At 34.3% G+C, this 22,198-nt stretch overlaps 1 protein-coding gene across 5 annotated transcripts in view; it reads left to right on the top strand.

Moving 5' to 3' along the window:
- The window catches only part of LOC145265556 (BAR/IMD domain-containing adapter protein 2-like), a 213,332-nt gene that overhangs the window by 120,085 nt on the left and 71,049 nt on the right, over positions 1 to 22,198 (top strand). For all 5 annotated transcript variants that reach the window (XM_080121524.1, XM_080121528.1, XM_080121525.1 and 2 more), the window contains one exon: positions 13,321 to 13,382. In XM_080121524.1, coding sequence (XP_079977650.1) covers positions 13,321 to 13,382 — 62 coding nt within the window. The remainder of the gene's footprint in view (positions 1 to 13,320; positions 13,383 to 22,198) is intronic.

Below are 22,198 nucleotides of genomic sequence, written 5' to 3' on the forward strand. Positions count from 1 at the left end.
AACAATGTTGGGTTTGCCTATCAGCTAAACGATAAAACCACACACATTCAGGGCTTAATTAAAAAAGAAAATTGTTTTGTTCTTGTTCAGGTAGGACTAAGCTGTGCCTAAAACTAACCGAAAATTCCATGAGCAAAGTTTCTTTCCTAGAACTGTCCATTTGTGAAATGCAATACTGTGGGTCTGCTTTCCGACTGACTATAACATGATTGCCTTCAAATCCAATGTGAATAAATTCCTATTAATCCATCTTAGATAATCTAGTCCTACCTGAGTTCCGCCATAACTGATCTTGTTTCACCATCCACCTAACACTTGACCTCGGCTGCAGACCACTCTTCAAGTATACCGAGCTGTGATTCTTAGCATCCTCATGTATGCTTGTGGAACTTGGACCGTATATGCCAGATATGCCAAGAAACTGAACCATTTCCGTATGACCTGCATCCGTAGATTGTTAAAAATCAAGTGGCAAGACAAGGTACCAGACACGGGGTTTAGGTCGTTCAAACCTTACATCAGTACACACCATGTTGCAGCAGTGCCAGATTCGTTGGACAGGTCATATATGCTGTGTGCGTGATTGAAGGCTCCCAAAACAGTTCCTCTGCGATGAACTGTCCAAAGGAAAAAGACCCACAGAAGGACAATGAAAACTGTTCAAGAACGGCCGAAAAAGCTTGAGGATAAAGGCTAATGAGATGAATGGATTTTCAGTTGATTGATGAAGAATATCATGAGAGGATTGAGAATGAGTGGAATTAACAGAATTTGATTATTTAAGAGAACGGTGTATTTGGGGTTTTTTTGTTTGTTTTTTTACACAGGAATCACCATTTCTCAAGGCCCGGAGGCCACTCGAGGATAATGGTTATATATTAGTCGATGTGATTATAGCGTAGTAAACATAAGTAGTGGGAATTTTGTAAATTGGATTACTTAAGGGGACGGTTCATCAAGAACTTGTTTATGTTGGACTTGGAGACAACCAAATTGTAGTCAGTTGGAAAGCAGGCAAACAGAACAGAGTTCCTCAGATGTGCAGTTCTAAGAAAGAAGCTTTGTTCATGGAATCTACGTGTAAGTTTAGGCACAGATAAAGAGTGTAGGAAATTATTGATAGTGGTTTTGGCTAGACGAGTGTTTTTTTGTGAAAGTTTGGTGAGGGAGGACCCTACAGTGAACCTAAAGAAAATTGTGTTGTAACTTGCAAAGAAACAACCTCTTATGGTGTTCAGGTCATTAGTCCTTATCCCCAAGCTTTTAGGCTTGATAAATGGTGATTCCCCCCCCCAAAAAAAAAGTAAAGTATGCATGGTCCCCATGAGTGCAAAGTAAACAAGGCATAAAAAAAAATGTTCTGCATCCGCCCCCCCCCATTTAGCCCTCCATGTTCCCCAGGGGACGTCAACTCCTGGTGAAAAATGAACAAACAGTGCAGTTTTAGACCTTAACATATTTAAATTTGAGTTCAGCACCATGCAAAACTGCTAATAAATAGACATACACAGAAAATTTTGGACAAATATGGTAAAATAGTCCAAAAAAAAATGGAGTGCTTTTATTAGCCCTAAAAGAGCCCCTGGGGCACACCCAAGAATTATCGCGAAGTATAGACAAAAAAAATATATAGAAATCAGTTAGTTACAACTTTTCAGAAAGTTTTATAAAAATCCAAGGCATCAATTATTTTTGATAAGCAAAATTTTAACCATTTTAATCCGAAAAGCACCCCTAGGGGGGGGGCAATCGGAGTTTTCCCAGAAAATCCATTCTGTTACTTTTTTACTCATATCGTGTTTAATGTTTGTGCAAAATTTCAAAAAAATTCCAAGGCGTAGTTATTGAGAAAAGTGCAGACAGACAAACGGACAAGGGTGAATTTTCTCGGGGAGGGGGGGGGGAATATAGATATATATATATATATATATCAATCACAGAATTTATTAATTTTCTTATTTTATTCTGGCTGGGGATGAGGCATCGCCCACTATCTCATACATTCCAACCGAAAGATCTTTTTAAGATTCTAACTGTCCTTTTAAGTGCAGTTGTTTGTATCTCTCTAGCACTTAGTTCGTTGGGTATATTTGCTGGGTAGTTTTTCAATTGCTGTTTCATGAGTTTGATTGCTCCTATGTATTGAAATGATGAAGATCTTTGTAAGATTCTTTTCATGTCGTACATAAGACCATCGTGTTTCGTTTACAGCTCTGTTTAACTCAGTATCGTTTAATGCACTAACTTCTACTAAGGTTGCTTCTTTCTCCTTCTTGTTCCATATCACTAATGTAATGAAATTCTGTGTGTGTGTGTTCCTATAATTAAGGGGGGTTCTTTTACCGTTCCTATATTTAAATATTCCAACGATGTTATCTATTTCGTTCACAGAATTTAATTAGCATTAAGAATTCTTTTATTTTTATTAGCTTTACAGCAATAGACACGGTGTAAAAAAAAAAAATTAAAAAATAAAAAATCTGCAAAAATCATTCCCAGTTGGATACAGTTTGCAATATTTAATCATTTACAAGAAGAAAAAAAAAAAAATTTGATATCAATTAAAGAAATGGACCAAACTGAATCCGTAATCGCATTGATTTATTAAGCCTCTTTGGACACCTCTTACTTTAATCAATATCCCCAACTTCATTTTTAATAACAAAAAAAAAAAATAACATATAAAGTTAGGCTTTCAAAATCAGACCCAAATAGCATTTTAGCTGACAACTCCGATTTTCCTTCTGTTACAAAAAATGGTATGTGTTCCTATGTAAAGAGAGGCGGTTCTTTTTACCGTTCCTATATAATCTCTTACCTATTTATGAAAGAAATGTGTGTGATTTCTTTCATCAGCTTATCAAGCCGTATTTATCAGGGTCGTGACCGTCTCGTTAAATGTCTCAGTGTGTGGATGTCTGAATTACATATAACACAAATACATACAATAATACATGACGCGAAGACATACCTGGCTCTGCTTAGTTGTGGAGGACTCTTTATCGATCATCTTGAGAGCTGATTCTGCCAACCAAAGACAAACGCATGCCAAACGAACACAAGACGACGATTGTTTTTATATATATATATATATATATATATTTTATTCCACTCCACGTGCATTATCTCAGCAGACGAGTGGACCGGCGATCTTGACATGCAGACAAACCGCCGCCCGCTTTTTGAGGAGACCTTGATTCTCACATCTTGTCTCTTTCGTGTCTAGGGATCAACTCAACTAAAATTAATTCAATTTCTCAAAACCGGAACACATGATACGTCAGATCCGGTTCCCCCAATCTTCCTAGCTTTGGTGCAGCTAACCGGTCATTTTGTCATAACATTGATCCTTTAACTCTTCTGCACATGCAATGCTCGTCGAACTATCGTTTCCCACTGTTCAACTTTGTCATTCTGTCAGATAGAGAAAAATAGATATTAGATAGATATACAAACCTGATTCTGAATAATTATTTTCTAACGGGTGTTGGACCTCAGAAGTTTAATAAGCTCCGTTTTCTAAGTATGTAACTGTAAGAATTGCTTAATTATAGTGTTCTTTCTGGTACATGTACCCTACTTTTGTGTGGCAGAACCTACACGTTTTTGCTATTGCTGAGACCACTCTTTTTTTTTTTTTTTAAGCATTCGTTATCAAACCTTGATCTTGGGCAGCCATTAGGCCTGACCTTTACTCCTTGTTACACCAGCCTTTTTAACACAAGGGGAAATTACACCGGTTCTCACTATATATAGTGCCAGTAATACCTACACAGATGGAAGAAGTTCCAGTACTACCACTGCCTAGCTGCATCCAAGCCAGTTATACCCGTTTCCTACCTTTGTGCCTATGATGTTAAATACATTTGTTTCTTAAACCAACCTCAATTTGATTTTCTTTTTACTATTGTGCCACGACACAACACTCTTGATCTGTGATGGAACACGTACATTAAATTTGTTACCAGTGGTGGGATCGTTCTACCGCTCCAGTAGATATCTCACTGCTGATGCAATTCTCTACCTATATAAGAGCCAGGTACGTCTAAGGATGGAGTACTGTTGCCACATCTGGGCAGAAGCTGCTAGAAGCAACTTATCCTGCCTTAACAGCATTCAAAATGGACTTCATAGCTTAGTGGGGTATGCCCTTTTCTCTTCCTTGCAACCTCTTTCCTACAGAAGAAATGTTGTGAATCTCTCTCTGCTTTATCGTTGTTTTCATGGCATGTGCTCGTCTGAGCTCCAGTGTATGGTCCCCCCCCATCCTGACTTTCACATAAAACACTCGTCTAGTTGAAACCACTATCAATAATTTCCCTCACTCTTTAATCTGTGCCTAAACCTAGACGTAGATTCCATAAATAAAGCTTCTTTCTTAGAACTGCACCCTATGGAACTCTGTTCTGATTTCCTGCTTTCCAACTGACTACAATATGGTTGTCTTCAAGTCCAATGTGAACAAATTCTTGAGCCATTTTACACTCATTAACCCTTATCCTCGATTGATCGATCTCAATCAATCGATATTTGTAACTTAAAAGCATTTTTATCGTTATCAATAGAAAATTAAGTTTTAAACAAAACAAAAAAAATCTTTTGACATAAAAAAATTTTTTTTTCCGATTCCAATAACCTTAAAAGTTCCAAATTTTCCAATTCTGATTAATGGACCCAACACTATCTATATACAGACAATGCTAGTGTTAGTTTTAACTAAACAAAAAATATATGAATAAACACAATTGCCCAATTACGTTTACACATTTATTATACACTGACAAACATTTAAACAACAATAAAACACAATACAATAGCGACAGTTCGATAAGACTCACCGACTGGTGGAAAAAGTTCTCAGAGCTCACCTCGTGATGGAACGAAGGTTCTCCTCTTCTTGAGAGGGAAAAGGCAACACGTCTGCCCGTGACCAAAGGGAAAAACCAACCAGCCTTAGAGCAGGGGCAGATTACTCCTCCCCGGTGTCCTCTAATTTTTAGTCCCCTACACTAGTATATTACATACTTTTAGAAGTGAAGTGAAACCTGGTTTGAGACTCTTATAAAAATAAGAACCTACAGGAAAGATTTCTATCCTGCCTTGATAGTTCAGAACCGACTTCAAAACCTTTTCTCTTTTCTACAACTTCTTTACCGCAGAAAAGACGTCGCGAGCCTGTTGCTAATTTATTATTTTCATGGCAAGTGCTCGTCTATGATCCCCCCAAACTTTTACAAAAAGCACTTGTTTAGCTCCAACCACTATCAACAATTTTCCTCACTCCCTATCTGTGCCTAAATCATCATCATCAACGCTCTGATCCCCATCTGGCATCAATTGTGATGGATGGCTCTCGTCTGGGTGAGGCCCCGTGTTTTGACAAGCTTCTGGGTTTGACCTTTACTCCTGATCTGAAATGGAACACGTACATCAAGTCTGTTGCCAAGGTCGCTGGAAAGATGGTGGGATCCTTCTACCGCTCCAGAAGATATCTCACTAATGATGCAATTCTCTATCTATATAAAAGCCAAGTACGTCCAAGGATGGAATACTGTTGCCATATCTGGACAGGAGCTGCCAAAAACAGCCTATCATGCCTTGACAGAGTACAAAATAGACTTCGTGGCTTAGTGGGGGATGCCCTTTTCTCTACCCTGCAACCCCTCTCTCACAGAAGAGACGTTGCGAGCCTATCCTTGTTTTATCGTTATTTTCATGGCAGGTGCTCGTCTGAACTCCAATCCCTGGTCCCCCCTCGCCAATCTTTCACGAAAAACACCCGTCTAGCTGAATCCACTGTGAAAAATTTCCCCCACTCTATATCTATGCCTAAATCAAAACGCGGATTCCATGAACAAAGCTTCTTTCTTAGAACTGCACGCCTGTGGAACTCTGTTCCGTCTGCCTGCTTCCCTCCGGACTACAACTTGGATGTCTTCAAGTCTAATGTTAACAAATTCCTAATGAACCGCCCCCTTAAGTAAACACTTCATCAAATCTCCACACTAACGTAATGTACTTGCAATAACCCTTATCCCTGAGTGGCTTCCGGGCCTTGATAAGTGGTGATCACTGTGTAAAAAAAAAAAAAAAAAAAAAAAAAAAATCTGAAATGCAGATTCCATGAACAAAGCTTCTTTTCTAGAACTGCCTGCATGCGGAACACTATTTCACTGGACTGCTTCCCTGTTGAATACAACATGGTAGCCTTCAAATTCAATGCAAACAAATCCTTGTTGAGCCGTTCCTTTAAATAATCTAAATTCTATCAAATCTACACCATTAACTATTACTACACTACCACTTTACAGTCAACACTTATCTTTGAGTGGCCTTTGGGCTTTGATAAGTGGTAAGTCATTCATTTTGTCTTGGACAGAACAAGGATGTGATCATTGGTGATAAAAGACGAGAATCTTTTTTTTTTTTGTTGTTTTTTTTTCCATTGCACCATGTGCTCCAGAAAAAGAATCAGCAAGATTTTGATCACTAATGCCTTTCAAAGTGCAACCATAGACAGTTGTTCCGTCCGTATGGATATGGGTTTAGAGGTATTAAAAGTGAAAGCTACCCCCCGCATTGCTCCACATAAACTATATAAAAGGCTTGACCTGTCTGCCATCGGTTTCTTACAAGTTTGCATTCTTATATTACTAAACAGTGGACAGGTTTTAACAATATCTGTCCTTGTGTTTAGTAAATGCCTCGTTGTCCTGCACCATTTGTTGTCTGATAAACCTGGACGTTTTTTTTTGTTTGTTTTTTTTTTTCTCTCTACCCCCCCCTCCCCGATTAATCAGCTGAACTGAATCCAAAATTGGGTGCACGTGTGGAACCGGTACCCTCGTCTGTATTTTTTTTTATTTTTGTATTTTTTAATTTTTCAGTGGATTATTATCGAATGGACACTAGTCTACCAGATTATCAAATTTTTTTTTTTTTTAAGTCAACATTTAAATATTTGTAGCTGGGGATGCTCAGTTTCTAATACAACGTTCTAGTAAATAGATGACCCATTTTAGAGCCATTCGACGTTTTTAGGTCAAATTTCGCAAATTTATCCCTTAAGCAAAGTTTAGCCCTTTCTTTTTTTTTTTTTTTTTTAATTTCGCTTTTTAAAATAATCTCCAAACAAGGGCTAGACTGCTTTAAAAAAAAAAAAGCTAAATTCGCAAAATTTGGCCTAAAAACTTTGAATGGTTCTAAAATGGGTGATCGATTTACTAGAAACTGAGCACCCCCCACCTACAAATATTTAAATATTGACTTAAAAATATATATATATTTTTTTTTATTTTTGTATTTTTTAATTTTTCAGTGGATTATTATCGATAATAATCTGCTGAAGAAAATGAAAAAAAGACAAAAAATTTTAAAAACTGCAGATGGGGGTACCGTTTCCATACGTGCACCCCCACCAAAAAAAAAAAAAACAATGACAAAAGAAAAGTAGAGGTATTAAAGGTGACAAGCTACTCCCCCCCCTCCATTGCTCCACATAAACTCTATAAAAGGCTTGTTTCGTCTGTTGTCGGTTTCTTACAAGTTTCCTTTTTATTTACTAAACAATGGACAGGTTTTAACAATATTTGTCCTTGTGTTTAGTGAATGCCTCGTCATTGTACTGCACGTGTTGTCCGATAAATTTAGATGTTTTAGGGGTTTTCTGTTTTTGTTTTTTTTTGGGGGGGGGGGGCTTTTCTTTTTTTTTTTTTTTTTTTGGATTAATCAGTTGAGCAGAATCCAAAATTGTATTTAAAAAAAAAAATGACAAAAGGAAATTCTTTTTTCGCTTGATTTGTATTTCAGAAGCAAAGTAAACATCCTTAATAACTTTCTCTGCGGAAATAGGTCACTAGCACCACCACCCCTTTACTCTTATTATTAATGCCCTTATTATTCAACAATAACTCTTTTTTATGCATTCTAAATGTTTAATCTGCCATGATGTCTTTTTAAATAGTGCAAAATAGAGCTTTATAATTCATTGCTTGGCTGAAAAGGAAATGGCGATAAATACTTTTCCTATTTTGTAATAGCATAAAAAAAAATTGTTCACTAAAATCGTTTTGTTCGTAAAATCGTTCACTAAGATTTTTTTTTGGTGAGCCAATAAACGAAATGACTTTACAACGTTTCTGAATTTTTGAGATTTAGTCAAGGCATTAAAAAATGAAAATATCGAAAAAAAAAGTTTAAATTGTATGTAACTGTTTTAGAACGAAGTTCTCCGAACAAAAAAATTCACTTAATTTCATCAAGTATTTTTTTGTTTGTTTCTTTCTTTCTTTTCCAGCGGAAAAAAAAACACGTTTTTATGAGAGCGCGTTGAAGGCGGCCATATTGGATTTAAAAAAAAATTGTTTGAATTTTATAAATGACAAAGGGAGATAACTCCAGTTAAAGCGCTGACACTCCTCCCCATGTCTAAATACTAGCTTTTCTTCCTAGAAATCGAACATTTTGCTCGGTATCATAACAAATTGTTTTTTCGCTGTAAAAAAAAAAAAAAACTACTTGATGAAATTGAGTGAATTTTTTTTTTTTTTCAGAGAACTTCGTCCCATAACAGAAACATACAATTTAAACTTTTTTCAATATTTTCATTTTTTTAATGTCTTGACTAAAGTGTACAAGTATCGAAATGACTTACAACGTTTCTGAATTTTTGAGATTTAGTTATTCGTATTATTTGGGTTCATTTGACTACTGTTCTCACCTGTGGGCGCCTTTTCTAGTCTCACACAAACACGAGTTCACATCTCAAGCCATATTACTTGTCACATACATACGCGCACACAAACATACACGTCCACACACACACACACACACACACACACACACACACACACATATTCACGTTCGCGTACATACACTCACGTTCACGTCTATATACTCATACGCTAACGTTTCTGAATTCTTTAGATTTAGTTATTCGTATTATTTGGATTAATTGGACTACTGTTCTCACCTTGAGTGTGATTTTATATAACCTCCAATCCTCTTCAGGTGTATCCATAAGGACCCGTGGTGCAGCGGTTAGAGTACTTGAAAAAATCAATTGCAAAAAGGGACCTTCTCCTGAAGGTTCAATCTTCAGGAGAATATCATTTTTTTAATCCTCAATGTGGGCAACCGAAAAATACAATTGCGAATTACTTAGGACGTCTATCCAGTGATGTCTGAGGGAACAAGAGCATGCTATTCCCGTGAAGCAAATAAAGGGTTACGTTCGAAATTCCGTCTAACTTCCAGAGTTTGATGGAAACATTCCAGAGTTCGACAAGATACACCTGAAGAGGGTCTGAAGTTATATCGACCGAAACGTTGTGAAAAATCACACTCAAGATGAAAAGTGATGAATTCAAATAATACAAAATGAATTTATTTGTGATTTTATTTTGGAAAGTTTTCGTTTACCAGCCTAAAAAAAAAAAATCTTTGAATTAAAGATGGCGGAATGACGAATTCCACCGTCATCAGACAAAGAATAGTTTGACTGAAGCATGGGATCCAATTGTGATAAATAGGGACTGCCAAAATTCACCACAGAATTACCCCACCCTATATATAACACGATGTAACTTTATAATAAATTAATATTTTCAGTATAACTTTTGTACTATTTAAAAGAAGGGCAAAATAAATCAGTAATCATTTTTTTTTAAATTTTTCATCAAACGAAAATAATGAAATTGCGAGATCAAAATCGTGTTTACATAATTGGCGCTTTAAAATAACGTTCCCATGTAGTAGACATCCCGAACGTGAAAACATACCTGTATTTAATAAATCTAGCAAAAATCAACTAATGGTCATATTTTTGTGAAATTTTTTATCCTTATCCATTTTAGAATGACATTATATATAAAATGCAGTTTTCGTAAAATATATGAGGGGAAATATTTTTTTAGTGCGTGTTCCCCCCCCCCCTCATTCCCACCATATTTATTTTTTTCGAAATTCGAACAAAATATATTTAAATCTATCGAAATTTCTATTTATTATGAAACATAAGAGTTCAAATAAGTAAAAAATATTTATTTTTTAAAAATTTAAATGCACATATTGAACAAAAATTTACCTTGAAGTTGCAATTAAAAAATTGATATAAACTTAATATTATGATTTTTTTAAATAGCGTTTTTGTTTTTTTTCCGAATTAATATATACTATAATCAGTTGAATTGCCAAGAAAAAGAAACTTCGTAAACATTAATTAATTTTTAAAAGATTAAAACGATTAAAATTCCATTATTTCAAAATGTTCCGTTACAGCATAGATTTTTAATTGTTTAAATTTTTTTTAATATTAAGTTTTAACTCTTGTCAGCTATTTTATCGCTAGATTAAAACCAATTTGAAAGTATTATTGCACAAATATTAAGCATTTTGTAAGCACCCCCCTCGTATTTTGTTTGTCTCTTTTTACCGAACAAAATATGGAACTCCGTAGGTAACCAAATGAACATTCAGTAAAACTGTATTTCATATTTAATATACAAATGTTTATAATATTATTAATAGTTAAACTGTGTAAATCTTAAAACCTAACAAAATTATAACAAAGATTAATTATTAACTGCAGTTTGAAGAAGATAAACAAAGGTTATAAATCATTAAGTCGCTTCTGCTTTTCCATAGTTCGTATAGTTAACACAAATCTGACGTAACGGAAACATGCGGTCCATTTTTCACAATCGTTTGACAGTCCCTAGTGATAAAATAGCGTCTTTCTTTGCTTTTGATTACCTAAAAATTATTGCAATTTGCTAACTGTACCTCGCAGGAAAAATGTAACGCTTTTATTGTTTTAAATATAAAGTGGAACGATAAAATTGTCACCCTAGAAAAGACGACATGATTCCGTTTCATGAAAACTGGTTTTCATTTTTGAGTTGCAGACCATCTACTAGCTGGCCAGTTGTGTACAAATCCCAGGAGCGATAGGAGCCTTCTATCATGTCTGAAAGTGACACAATGTTCAACAAGCGAGACCAGAGATGCGCCACTGTACAACTCATGCTCTTTACTCATCCAAGTTATGATAACAGGACCATTGCCAGCGCCCTCAAAATGCAAATCCGAATGGTTCAATGCTTGAAGGCACAGCCCAATGCATTGGGAGACCCATGGTTATGTCTTTGGTGTGGTTTCAAGTGAGGGCCACATCATGCCACCTCACATCTTCTAAGTCGGCTTGAAAATCAACACCAAAGTGTACCCGGATGTGCTGAAGAGTGTGGTGATCCTCTGGTGCAAGCAGGTGGCCGCTGGCAGACTGGGTGTGGCAGCAGAACACTGTGCTGGCCCACAAGTTCAAAGAGACACCCCGGCTTGGCTTTACGTCATCTACTAGTTGACCAACCCTGTACTTCACTCACAGGAAAAATGTAACGCTTTTATTGTTTTAAAATATAAAGCAGAATTAAACGTTACTTATTATAACAAGACGGAAATGTAGGGTTACCAGTTTTGAAGCGTGTGGACTGTTTCACACATTACGTTTTTGAATTTTTGAGATGAGGATTAGTTCGTGTTATTTGGATTCTTTGGACTACTATTCTCATCTTGGGTGTCATTTTCACACCGTTTCAGTCGATGTAATCTGTGACCTTCTTCAGGTGCATCTCGTCAAACGTGGGAATGTTTCTGTCGAACTCAGGGGGAATTTAGACAGAATTTCAAACGGAACCTATTATTTACTTGACGGGAGTAGCATGCTCTTATTCTGTCAGCCATGACTGTGCCTAATTCTAAATGCAAATTCTATGAGTGAAGCATCTTCTCTAGAATTGTCTGCCATTGGAACTCTGTTCCGCTAGGCTGCTTCCCGGTTGAATACAACATGGTAGTCTTTACGTTTAATGTAAACAAGCTAAATAATTCCAATTCTATCCAATCTTCACCGTTATCGATTACTAAACTACTGCTTTACATTCATTAACTCTTATCCTTGAGTGGCTTTTGGCCTTGATATGTGGTGACTACCTTGTATAAAAAAAAAAAGAAAAAATCTGCAATTGCATTTTTTGGTCACCCATACTGAGAATTGAACCTTCCACCTTCAGGAGAGTATCACTTTTACAAATTAATTTTTCTAAGTACTCTAACCACTGTGCCACTGGTCTTTAACACGTTGTTCACTCGATTTTAAGTCTAAAAAATTTGTAGTTGCATTCATTTGCATATGAGGACTAAACTATTATAATAAAGTCGTGCTCCTGTCTGTTTGTTCACAATTTGGTTAATCTTATTATAAATTTTCCTTCTGTGTGTGTGTGTGACGCGGTTTATCTCGGCCTACAGGCAACCCACCCAGGCAAGTTAGGTACCGAAATGAAGCTTATGACCCAGCGGATGTTTTAGTGATATTTATATCCATGTTTGGTGTATGCAAATGCAAAAAGAAAAATGCAAAAAACTAACTAAACGTTTTATTTACTGGATATTTTTCCGCTACAAGGACTCAAGTTTGCCCAGCTGGGCTGTAGAATGTTTTTGACTTGTGATGGGGGTATGAGACGAATGGATTCGCTAATCATTTTTATAACCAACGGCTGTGCTAAACAACCAATGAAAACGTCCCAAAATTATTATAAAAATTGTTGAATTTTGGATACAATCAGTTCGCCGTTTACTACATCACGGACCGCATTTAATTCTTGGCCGCCATCTTGGTTACTGATCTGAACTACGCCGCCATCTTGGTTACTGATCTGAACTACGCCGCCATCTTTGTTCAACACAATATCTCAAAACTTAACATGAGCAAACTTGGGTTCTTGTATATACAAAAGCTACACTGTTTCACAAATGGATTTTAATACTGAAAACGGGCTTTTATGTACTTTTATTCCTGTGTGATTTATATATATATATATATATATATATATATATATATATATATACACACTATTTACTCAAAAGGTTATCTCATTTGCATATTACATTGAAGAAAATCTGTTTTAATAAGTCACTCCAAATTTTTTATGTAAATTACTAATAGAATTGTTTTAAGTATTTTATTTAAAAATCTTATATGAAGTTGATTTATTTATTTTAAATGTAAATTACATATCATTTATTTTTAAAAGAGTTGACCTTTACAAACTCTACCAAACTCCTCCGCCAATTTTTGGTCTTAACACTTGAAATTTTAGATGTAGGTTATTTGGACATGAATCAAACTTTTTAATATATATATATATGCATATAAAATTATGAACAGTACATAGGATCCGAGCAAAGCAAGGCTGACCTGTTAGTTACTAAATAAAATCTTAACATGGAAATTAACGATTAATTTTGTTTTTGTAGGTGATGCAATCTACCAAATATCTGAAGTTTATACAGAAATACAAGTCCAGCTTGAAGAACAGGTAAATAAACTGTATTAGATTTTTAATTGATGAACAAAATTAAAACTAATATCCTTCAATATTATATGAACAATGTATATACGGCGTGGCCCACTTAAAAGTGGTCTGATCTCTCTAATCAATTAGTCGGCCCTTTTTTTTTTTTAAATAAACTGTGAACACTGACGTTTACCTACACATTTTTGAACAGTTTAACGACCAATTGACACCACAAGACAAAATGCAATTCTTTTTCCAACAAGATGGCGCTACATGCCACACGTCTCACAGATCACTGACACGAGTTCATGATATGTTTACGTAAGAGAGAACAATAAGAAAAGGGTTATGGCCACCACGTTCCCCGGCCATGTCATCATCTGATTTTTATGTTTGGGTGACTTTAAAATATATATACAGAATGACTCACCTAAAAGTAGCCCGATCTATCTAATATTTCTCTTAACATTGGTTTTAGATTAAGCGGTCCACTTAAACGTAGCCCAGTCTCACTAATCTTTCTCTAAACGACCAACTGACACCACAAGACTGATTTTTATATTTGGAGGGGGGTGGAGGGGGTGCTTTAAAACAAAAAGTTCATACAAATAAACCTCACAATCTAGACCAACTAAAGGAGAACATTACCAACGCTATTAGGAGAATAACCAGAGTAAATCTACAGTCAGTATCTGCAAACGTTGTTAAACGTGACCAGAAATGCATGGATATCAACGGGGGTGGGGGGGGGGCACTTCCAGCATCTTTTATAACACTACAGGTGATTTAAGCAATAAAAGAATGTTCCTCCTCTCTACTACATTTTCTGGGCTACTTCTAAGTGGGCCACCCTGTATAATGTGTCTGTAGGGATAATCATAGCTTACCTGACTTGCGTGGGTGTCGTGTTTATTGGCTTATGGGAAAAATGATTTAAAAAAAAAAAAAAAGAAAGAAAATGCTAAAATGGCGACGTCGTTTTTGTATTTGACGATCACGTGTGAGTCATGCAAACTTTATGCAAATTAGTTTATGCAAGATGCATAAAAGAAGCCGTAAAAGAAACGACTGGCGAGTTGAAAGCCGGCGTGTTATGCGAACGGACGTGTGTATTACCAAGATTATTGAAGCTGATTCAAAAGATTGTTGGCGGGACAGAACACAACTTTACAACTCCACTGAAATCAATTTTTAAACTAGAATATATATATATATATATATATATATATATATATATATATATATATATATATATATATATAAATTATTTTTTACTATAATAATTAAATACCTACAGACACTAGTGTTTCATCCTTTCGGAAATCTTCAGTGCATAGTGTCACGATTAACACCAGTCGAACGATTCGAACTCGGCAACACGAGACATCTCTGGCTTAATTAGCAAAGACCGTATCCATTCGGCTACTATTAATCGCGTGAAATAACGTTGAATTTAAACATTTTAATTTTAAATGTTCTTTACGTCAGTCAGACAGTGATCTAATCGTTATACGATGATCTTTGCATAAGAGCTAAATTGACCGACTTTAATTCAACTGAAAGTGCTCAACAATAAGAGACGAATTTCTTAAAGGGGCTGTCATATAATTTGTAGAAATATATTATTATATATCAATCCTTATATAAGAAGCTCAATGTGATTACAGAGCAATATATAGAATAAGTGATAAAAATTTATATTCCAAAATTCATGATGCTGACTATCTTATAATTTATTCCTTTAAATCGGTTGACTTATATAATTCTTGACAGTATCTGTTTCATAGCGCAAAATCAATCCCTTAATAATTATTTCATTTAGTGAATCTATCATGCCCTTAACTCATCAGAAGAAATAGCAACAATAAATCCATCAAAAGGAATTAAAATGTTATTTGACATGATTAAAATCCGAAAATTGGAAGAGAAGCTGCAGTTACCTTTATATTTTTCCATTACACAATATTGAAATATATATATATATATAAACTACTTCATTTACTCACATAAAATTAATATACGAAAGTATAGACTTATGCGTAGACTTAAAGTATTTACTTCAAAAGTGCTCAATACGTAGGTAGAGCGCTATATATATATATATATACTGGCGTTACCTGAATGTTTCGAGGTGTGTTGAACAAAAAAAAAACAGTGGTAGTAGGCAGGCAGGCTCGAACCTGTAACGCAAGGGCGGAAAAGAACGTGAAAAAAAAAAGTGATGTCTTTGCCGTTGCGTCCATCGCAAAACTGGAAGAGGTGAAGGTTTAAATTAAGGCTAGACAATCGAAAAGAGGGAATGACTTTCAAAAATATCAGCGAAAAAAGCGACCCCTCCTTGTAGAAAACTGCCCAGTTGAGAATGAAGGAATTAATATTTTCGACGATTTTTCGATATTTTTCGTCCGAAGGGTCGACTTCAAAACGATACCAATTTCGTGAAAATTCGTTGCCTCTGTCGAAAGTTTTAGGCAAACATTCATACATACATACATACATACAGACAGGTGAGATTTATATTATAGATATAGAGGGAAAGAGAGGGAGAGAGATGTTATTTATTTGTTTTTGGTTTGCGATACTTTTCTGAATGAATTTAACTATTTATACGAAAGTGCATTTTTACCTAAGTGCGAGTTGACAATAATTTTCCAAATGGGGAGCGACATATATATTGTTTAAAATATTATTATCCACTGACACGTGTTTCGTCGGTGATTCAGCCACTCTGATTAGTTGTAAACATTTCATTCATATATATATATATGTATGTGTGTTTGTGTGTAATCATGCTATATGTATTTTAATAATATATATATATATATATATATATATACATACACAGAAAGTAAAAAAAAAAAAAAAGCAATATAAAGATATATACTCATGCCTATAAATTTAATCGTTCATTCAATAGAGAGATTGCATTAATTCGGAGTACGGAATATACTTGCTCTTTATACCTAGGTATTTCGAAGCCCAATGCTTCTCATCAGAAGAAAAGAGAAAATGCTAGGTAACATGTTAGAAATGTGACGTCCAGCGATAACTACATTAGGAACAAAATAATAGGGGTGTCAAAAGTAGAGGGAGGAAAATTGGAGAACTACATTGATTAAAGTCGTTTGGGATGAAATTGTGATTATCACATGATGGATATAAGTGCTATGTTATGGAGTTAGGGGCTTTATTAAATGGGTGACCATTAGGGGCTTTTAGGTGCTGTATATGCTCTCAGCTTATCTAGGCATTGTTTCCAGCCGTCTTGGACTTTTTTGTGACACTGGGCTAAAACAGTGCTGATTCAGAGGTGTGGTTGGTGATTGCGCAACCCTTGCCTCACAATTACATACACACCTAACCCTAAAGGGATCATCCTTTGTCTTTCGAGACTGATGGCGACATCGATAGGGGGTTTACCATGGTACGTTAGGGAGTATGAGCACAGTGGGCGATTTCACCAATTTCAATGACAGTAGATTTATGGGAGTGAGAAACATTTGTTGATTATTATTTAATCCCGGACAACGTCGGATTTCCCTTCTAGTATATATCTCTACTATTATATTGAAGTCACTTTGTGTGTGTATGTGTATATGTGTGTATATATATATATATATATATATATATATATATATAAAGCTGAATGTCTGTGTGTGGTCACGAATAGGCTCCTATATGGTTGACTATTTTAAAAAACTGATTACATATAATGATAGAAGATGTATCGAGACACAGGAATGGGTATGTTTGATCTGGCAGAACGGTGGTTCATTAAAATTGTGGGGTCTGCGTTTGCGCCTGGTCCACAAAGTATGGAATTAAAAAATTTAAAAAAACGTTTACAAGTGTTTTTGATATAGATGTACATAAGAATACTTTGATAAGTATGTTTTAACTTAAATAGGGATGGTATAATAAAATTGTGGGGTCTGTGTTTGCGCCTAGCCTCCATAGAATGGAAATAGGCACAAACTTTAATAAAGACTTTTCATATCTATCTGCATAAGTGTACTTTGATAATTATGTTTCAGTTTGAAGAAATATAGCATAATAAAATTATGGGATGTTCGTTCGTGCCTGACCTACATAGAATGGAAATATGTCACAAAGTTTAACAAGGTTTTTTAATATAGATCCACAGAATATTGTGATAAGTATTTCAGTGTGAACAGGTATGGTATAATAAATTATGGGATATATCTATTTTATTTTTACTTTCATCATATTTTGCTTTGGTTTTGATACCCCCAAATTCGAAGCTATCTCTTTACAACCCTCCCTTTTCATAACCTATCATACTTTCATAAATCAGAGTGCATTTTTTGTCGGCTGTTTTTGAACCCAAAAAACAACGGGTACTTTTGCTAATATATATATATATATATATAAAGCAGGTTTTAACACTCATATTACAAGGAACGATAAAATTGTTGCTGTAGAAAAGACAACATGATTCCATTTCCGTTTGATGAAAACCAGTTTTTTTTGTTTTTTGTGCAGATCATTTTCTAGTTGGTCAGTTGTGTACAAATCCCAAGAGCGATAGGAGCCTTCTATCATGCCTGAAAGTGAAACAATGTTCAACGAGTGAGATGGGAGACCGGCCACTGTACAACTTATGCTCTCTACCGATTCAAGTTATGACAACAGCACCATTGCCAGCGCCCTCAAAATACAAATCCAGATGGTTCAACGCTTGAGGGCACAGTTCAACACATCGGATGACCCACGGTTATGGTCTTTGGTGTAGTTTCAAATCACCTCACATCTTTGAAGTCGGCTTGAAAGTCAATACCAAAGTGCACCTGGACGTGCTGAATGGTGATCCTCTGATGCAATTAGGTAGCTGCTGGCAGATCTTGGGTGTGGCAGCAGGACTCCACACAGGCCCACAAGTCCAAAAAGACCCAAGCTTCGATTCAGATTGCACCCTGCTAGAATACTTTGTTTGGTCATACGTCGAGAACAGGACCTCCTACAACATCAAAGCCAGCTTGATTGCCGCCATTCGCAAAGTATTTGCCGAGTTTCCGCCAGCGCTTGTGAAAAAGGCATGCTCCCAGTTCCAGACTCTCAAAATGCAAATCCGGCAGAGCTCAATGAAGTTTCCGGTCACGGTTATGATCTTTGGTGTGGTTTCAAGTGAGGGCCACATCATGCCACCTCACATCTTTTAAGTCGGCTTGAAAGTCAACACCAAAGTGTACTTGTATGTGCTGAAGAGTGTGGTGATCACCTGGTGCAGTCAGGTGACCCCTGGACTACTTCGTTTGGTCATACATCGAGAACATCACCAACATGACCTCTCAAAACACCACAGCCATCCTGGTAAGTCTTCGCCGAGCTCCTGCCGGCGCTTGTGGAAAAGGCATGCTCCCAGTTCAAGACCTTTATCGAGGTGGCGATTGAGGCTGAAGGCGGCTACATTGAATAGATGACAGCTCTACTACATAATCAAGTTACCTGCATTGATTTTTTTTTTTTCAATAAAAGTGTTAAAATAAAGCTGTAGTGTTGTTTTCTTTAGGGTGACAACTTTATCATTCCACCCTGTACTATTACTGGTTTAATCTAATATTTTCATTGTATGAGTCTTCCAAACAACTGACATTGAATGAATAATTTGATTGAGAAGATTGCTATGGTCCAAGCACGTTCAATAACCTGATGGAGCCATTGAGCATGGAACTATTAGTGGATGATCGTTGCTGATTTGGCAGGTTCAAGAAGACTTGGTCCGCCATCATCAAAGACGACATTACTGCCTGGAGCCTACATAAGTTTGACCTGGTAAATAGACCCAGCTGGAAATCTGTTGTGAGATCAACCATGCATACAGCAAGCCAGTCAAGTGGAAGGAAAACCAACACGATATTTAAAAAAAAAAAAAAAAAAAAAAACGGAAACATTAGTAATAGTATTTCCTTTTTTTTTTTTTAATGGAGAGTGTACGTGTACACACACACACACACATATATATATATATATATATATATATATATATATATATATTATATATATATATATGCATGTGTTTGTTTGTTTTTGTTTGTTTTTTTGTTTTTTTGTTTTGTTTTTTCATTTTACTTTAGTCGAAGTTCTCACAAATCAAGCGGCCTCCTTTCTGGTACATTCTACTTTGGCAAACAAACTTTTCAAGAAACATTTTACTTTGGAAAACAATTGAAAGAAAAGGACAAAGAGAAAATATTGTTTTAAATAGGATCCTCTAAAAACTATTTTTGAGGGCAAATAGGTTAAAAAGAAGTTTTTTGTCCTTAAATGATCTTTTAGAAGTTGATGGGTCATTAAACACAACTAACCAAGTGTCAGAATCTTATTTTACCATTTAAAATCGCTGCAAATCATTTCTTCGTTTGCATATATTAAAACTAAACATTAATCAAAAGTGACTTTTCCAGGGTATTCATCATCAAGCCCAAATATCAGCTGATGTGATATTGTAAACAAATGCAGATGGAATTTGATGAACGACATTATCATTATTTTTTTCTTTTACATATTTTTGTATGTTTTCCAATTAGATTTAGTATCGTGCAAGGCAATTACTAATTCTTGCACTGTCTCTGAATTAGAGACCCCTCTTTTTACTTATGTTTTTATTTTTGTGTTACCTAATTTAACCCTTGTTTTGGGAAACAGAAGTAATGACTTTTCTCTCTTCAATAAAATTTTGACTAAATTAATTTACTTTCCGTATCTAGTTTTTATTTGCTCCCTTTTTTATTTGCTCCCTTTTTTATTTGCTCCCTTTTTTATTTGCTCCCTTTTTTATTTGCTCCCTTTTTTATTTGCTCCCTTTTTTATTTGCTCCCTTTTTTATTTGCTCCCTTTTTATTTGCTCCCTTTTTTATATTTGCTCTATTTTTTTATTTGCTCTATTTTTTATTTCCTCCATTTTTTTTATTTGCTCCATTTTTTTTTATTTGCTCCATTTTTTTATTTGCTCCATTTTTTTTTTATTTGCTCCATTTTTTTATTTGCTCCATTTTTTTATTTGCTCCATTTTTTTTATTTGCTCCATTTTTTTTATTTGCTCAATTTTTTTTATTTGCTCAATTTTTTTTATTTGCTCCATTTTTTTTTTATTTGCTCCATTTTTTTTATTTGCTCCATTTTTTTTATTTGCTCCATTTTTTTTATTTGCTCCATTTTTTTTATTTGCTCCATTTTTTTTATTTGCTCCATTTTTTTATATGCTCCATTTTTTTTATTTGCTCCATTTTTTTTATTTGCTCCATTTTTTTTTATTTGCTCCATTTTTTTATATGCTCCATTTTTTTTTATATGCTCCATTTTTTTTATTTGCTCCATTTTTTTTATTTGCTCCATTTTTTTTATTTGCTCCATTTTTTTTATTTGCTCCATTTTTTTTATTTGCTCCATTTTTTTTATTTGCTCCATTTTTTTTATTTGCTCCATTTTTTTTATTTGCTCCAATTTTTTTTATTTGCTCCATTTTTTTTATATGCTCCATTTTTTTATTTGCTCCATTTTTTTTATTTGCTCCATTTTTTTTATTTGCTCCATTTTTTTATTTGCTCCATTTTTTTTATTTGTTCCATTTTTTTTATATGCTCCATTTTTTTTATATGCTCCATTTTTTTATTTGCTCCATTTTTTTTATTTGCTCCATTTTTTTTATTTGCTCCATTTTTTTTATTTGCTCCAATTTTTTTTATTTGCTCCATTTTTTTTATATGCTCCATTTTTTTATTTGCTCCATTTTTTTTATTTGCTCCATTTTTTTTATTTGCTCCATTTTTTTTATATGCTCCATTTTTTTTTATTTGCTCCATTTTTTTTTATATGCTCCATTTTTTTTATATGCTCCATTTTTTTTATTTGCTCCATTTTTTTTATTTGCTCCATTTTTTTTATTTGCTCCATTTTTTTTATTTGCTCCATTTTTTTTATTTGCTCCATTTTTTTTATTTGCTCCATTTTTTTTATTTGTTCCATTTTTTTTATTTGTTCCATTTTTTTTATATGCTCCATTTTTTTTATTTGCTCCATTTTTTTTTATTTGCTCCATTTTTTTTTTATTTGCTCCATTTTTTTTATTTGCTCCATTTTTTTTTATTTGCTCCATTTTTTTTATTTGCTCCATTTTTTTTATTTGCTCCATTTTTTTTATTTGCTCCATTTTTTTTATATGCTCCATTTTTTTTTATATGCTCCATTTTTTTTATATGCTCCATTTTTTTTTATATGCTCCATTTTTTTTTATTTGCTCCATTTTTTTTTATATGCTCCATTTTTTTTATATGCTCCATTTTTTTTATATGCTCCATTTTTTTTATTTGCTCCATTTTTTTTTATTTGCTCCATTTTTTTTTATATGTTCCATTTTTTTTATATGCTCCATTTTTTTTATTTGCTCCATTTTTTTTTTTTATATGCTCCATTTTTTTTATTTGCTCCATTTTTTTATTTGCTCCATTTTTTTTTATTTGCTCCATTTTTTTTATTTGCTCCATTTTTTTTATTTGCTCCAATTTTTTTTATTTGCTCCATTTTTTTATTTGCTCCATTTTTTTTATTTGCTCCATTTTTTTTATTTGCTCCATTTTTTTTTATTTGCTCCATTTTTTTTTTATTTGCTCCATTTTTTTTTATTTGCTCCATTTTTTTTTATTTGCTCCATTTTTTTTTATTTGCTCCATTTTTTTTATTTGCTCCATTTTTTTTATTTGCTCCATTTTTTTTATTTGCTCCATTTTTTTTATTTGTTCCATTTTTTTTTTTTCATTTGCTCTATTTTTCCCCCATTTGCTCTATTTTTTTTCATTTGCTCCACTTTTATAGTTTGT

This window comes from Euprymna scolopes, chromosome 40 (genome assembly GCF_053919585.1).
Source record: "Euprymna scolopes isolate OS-2025 chromosome 40, ASM5391958v1, whole genome shotgun sequence".
Classification (NCBI taxonomy): domain Eukaryota; kingdom Metazoa; phylum Mollusca; class Cephalopoda; order Sepiida; family Sepiolidae; genus Euprymna; species Euprymna scolopes.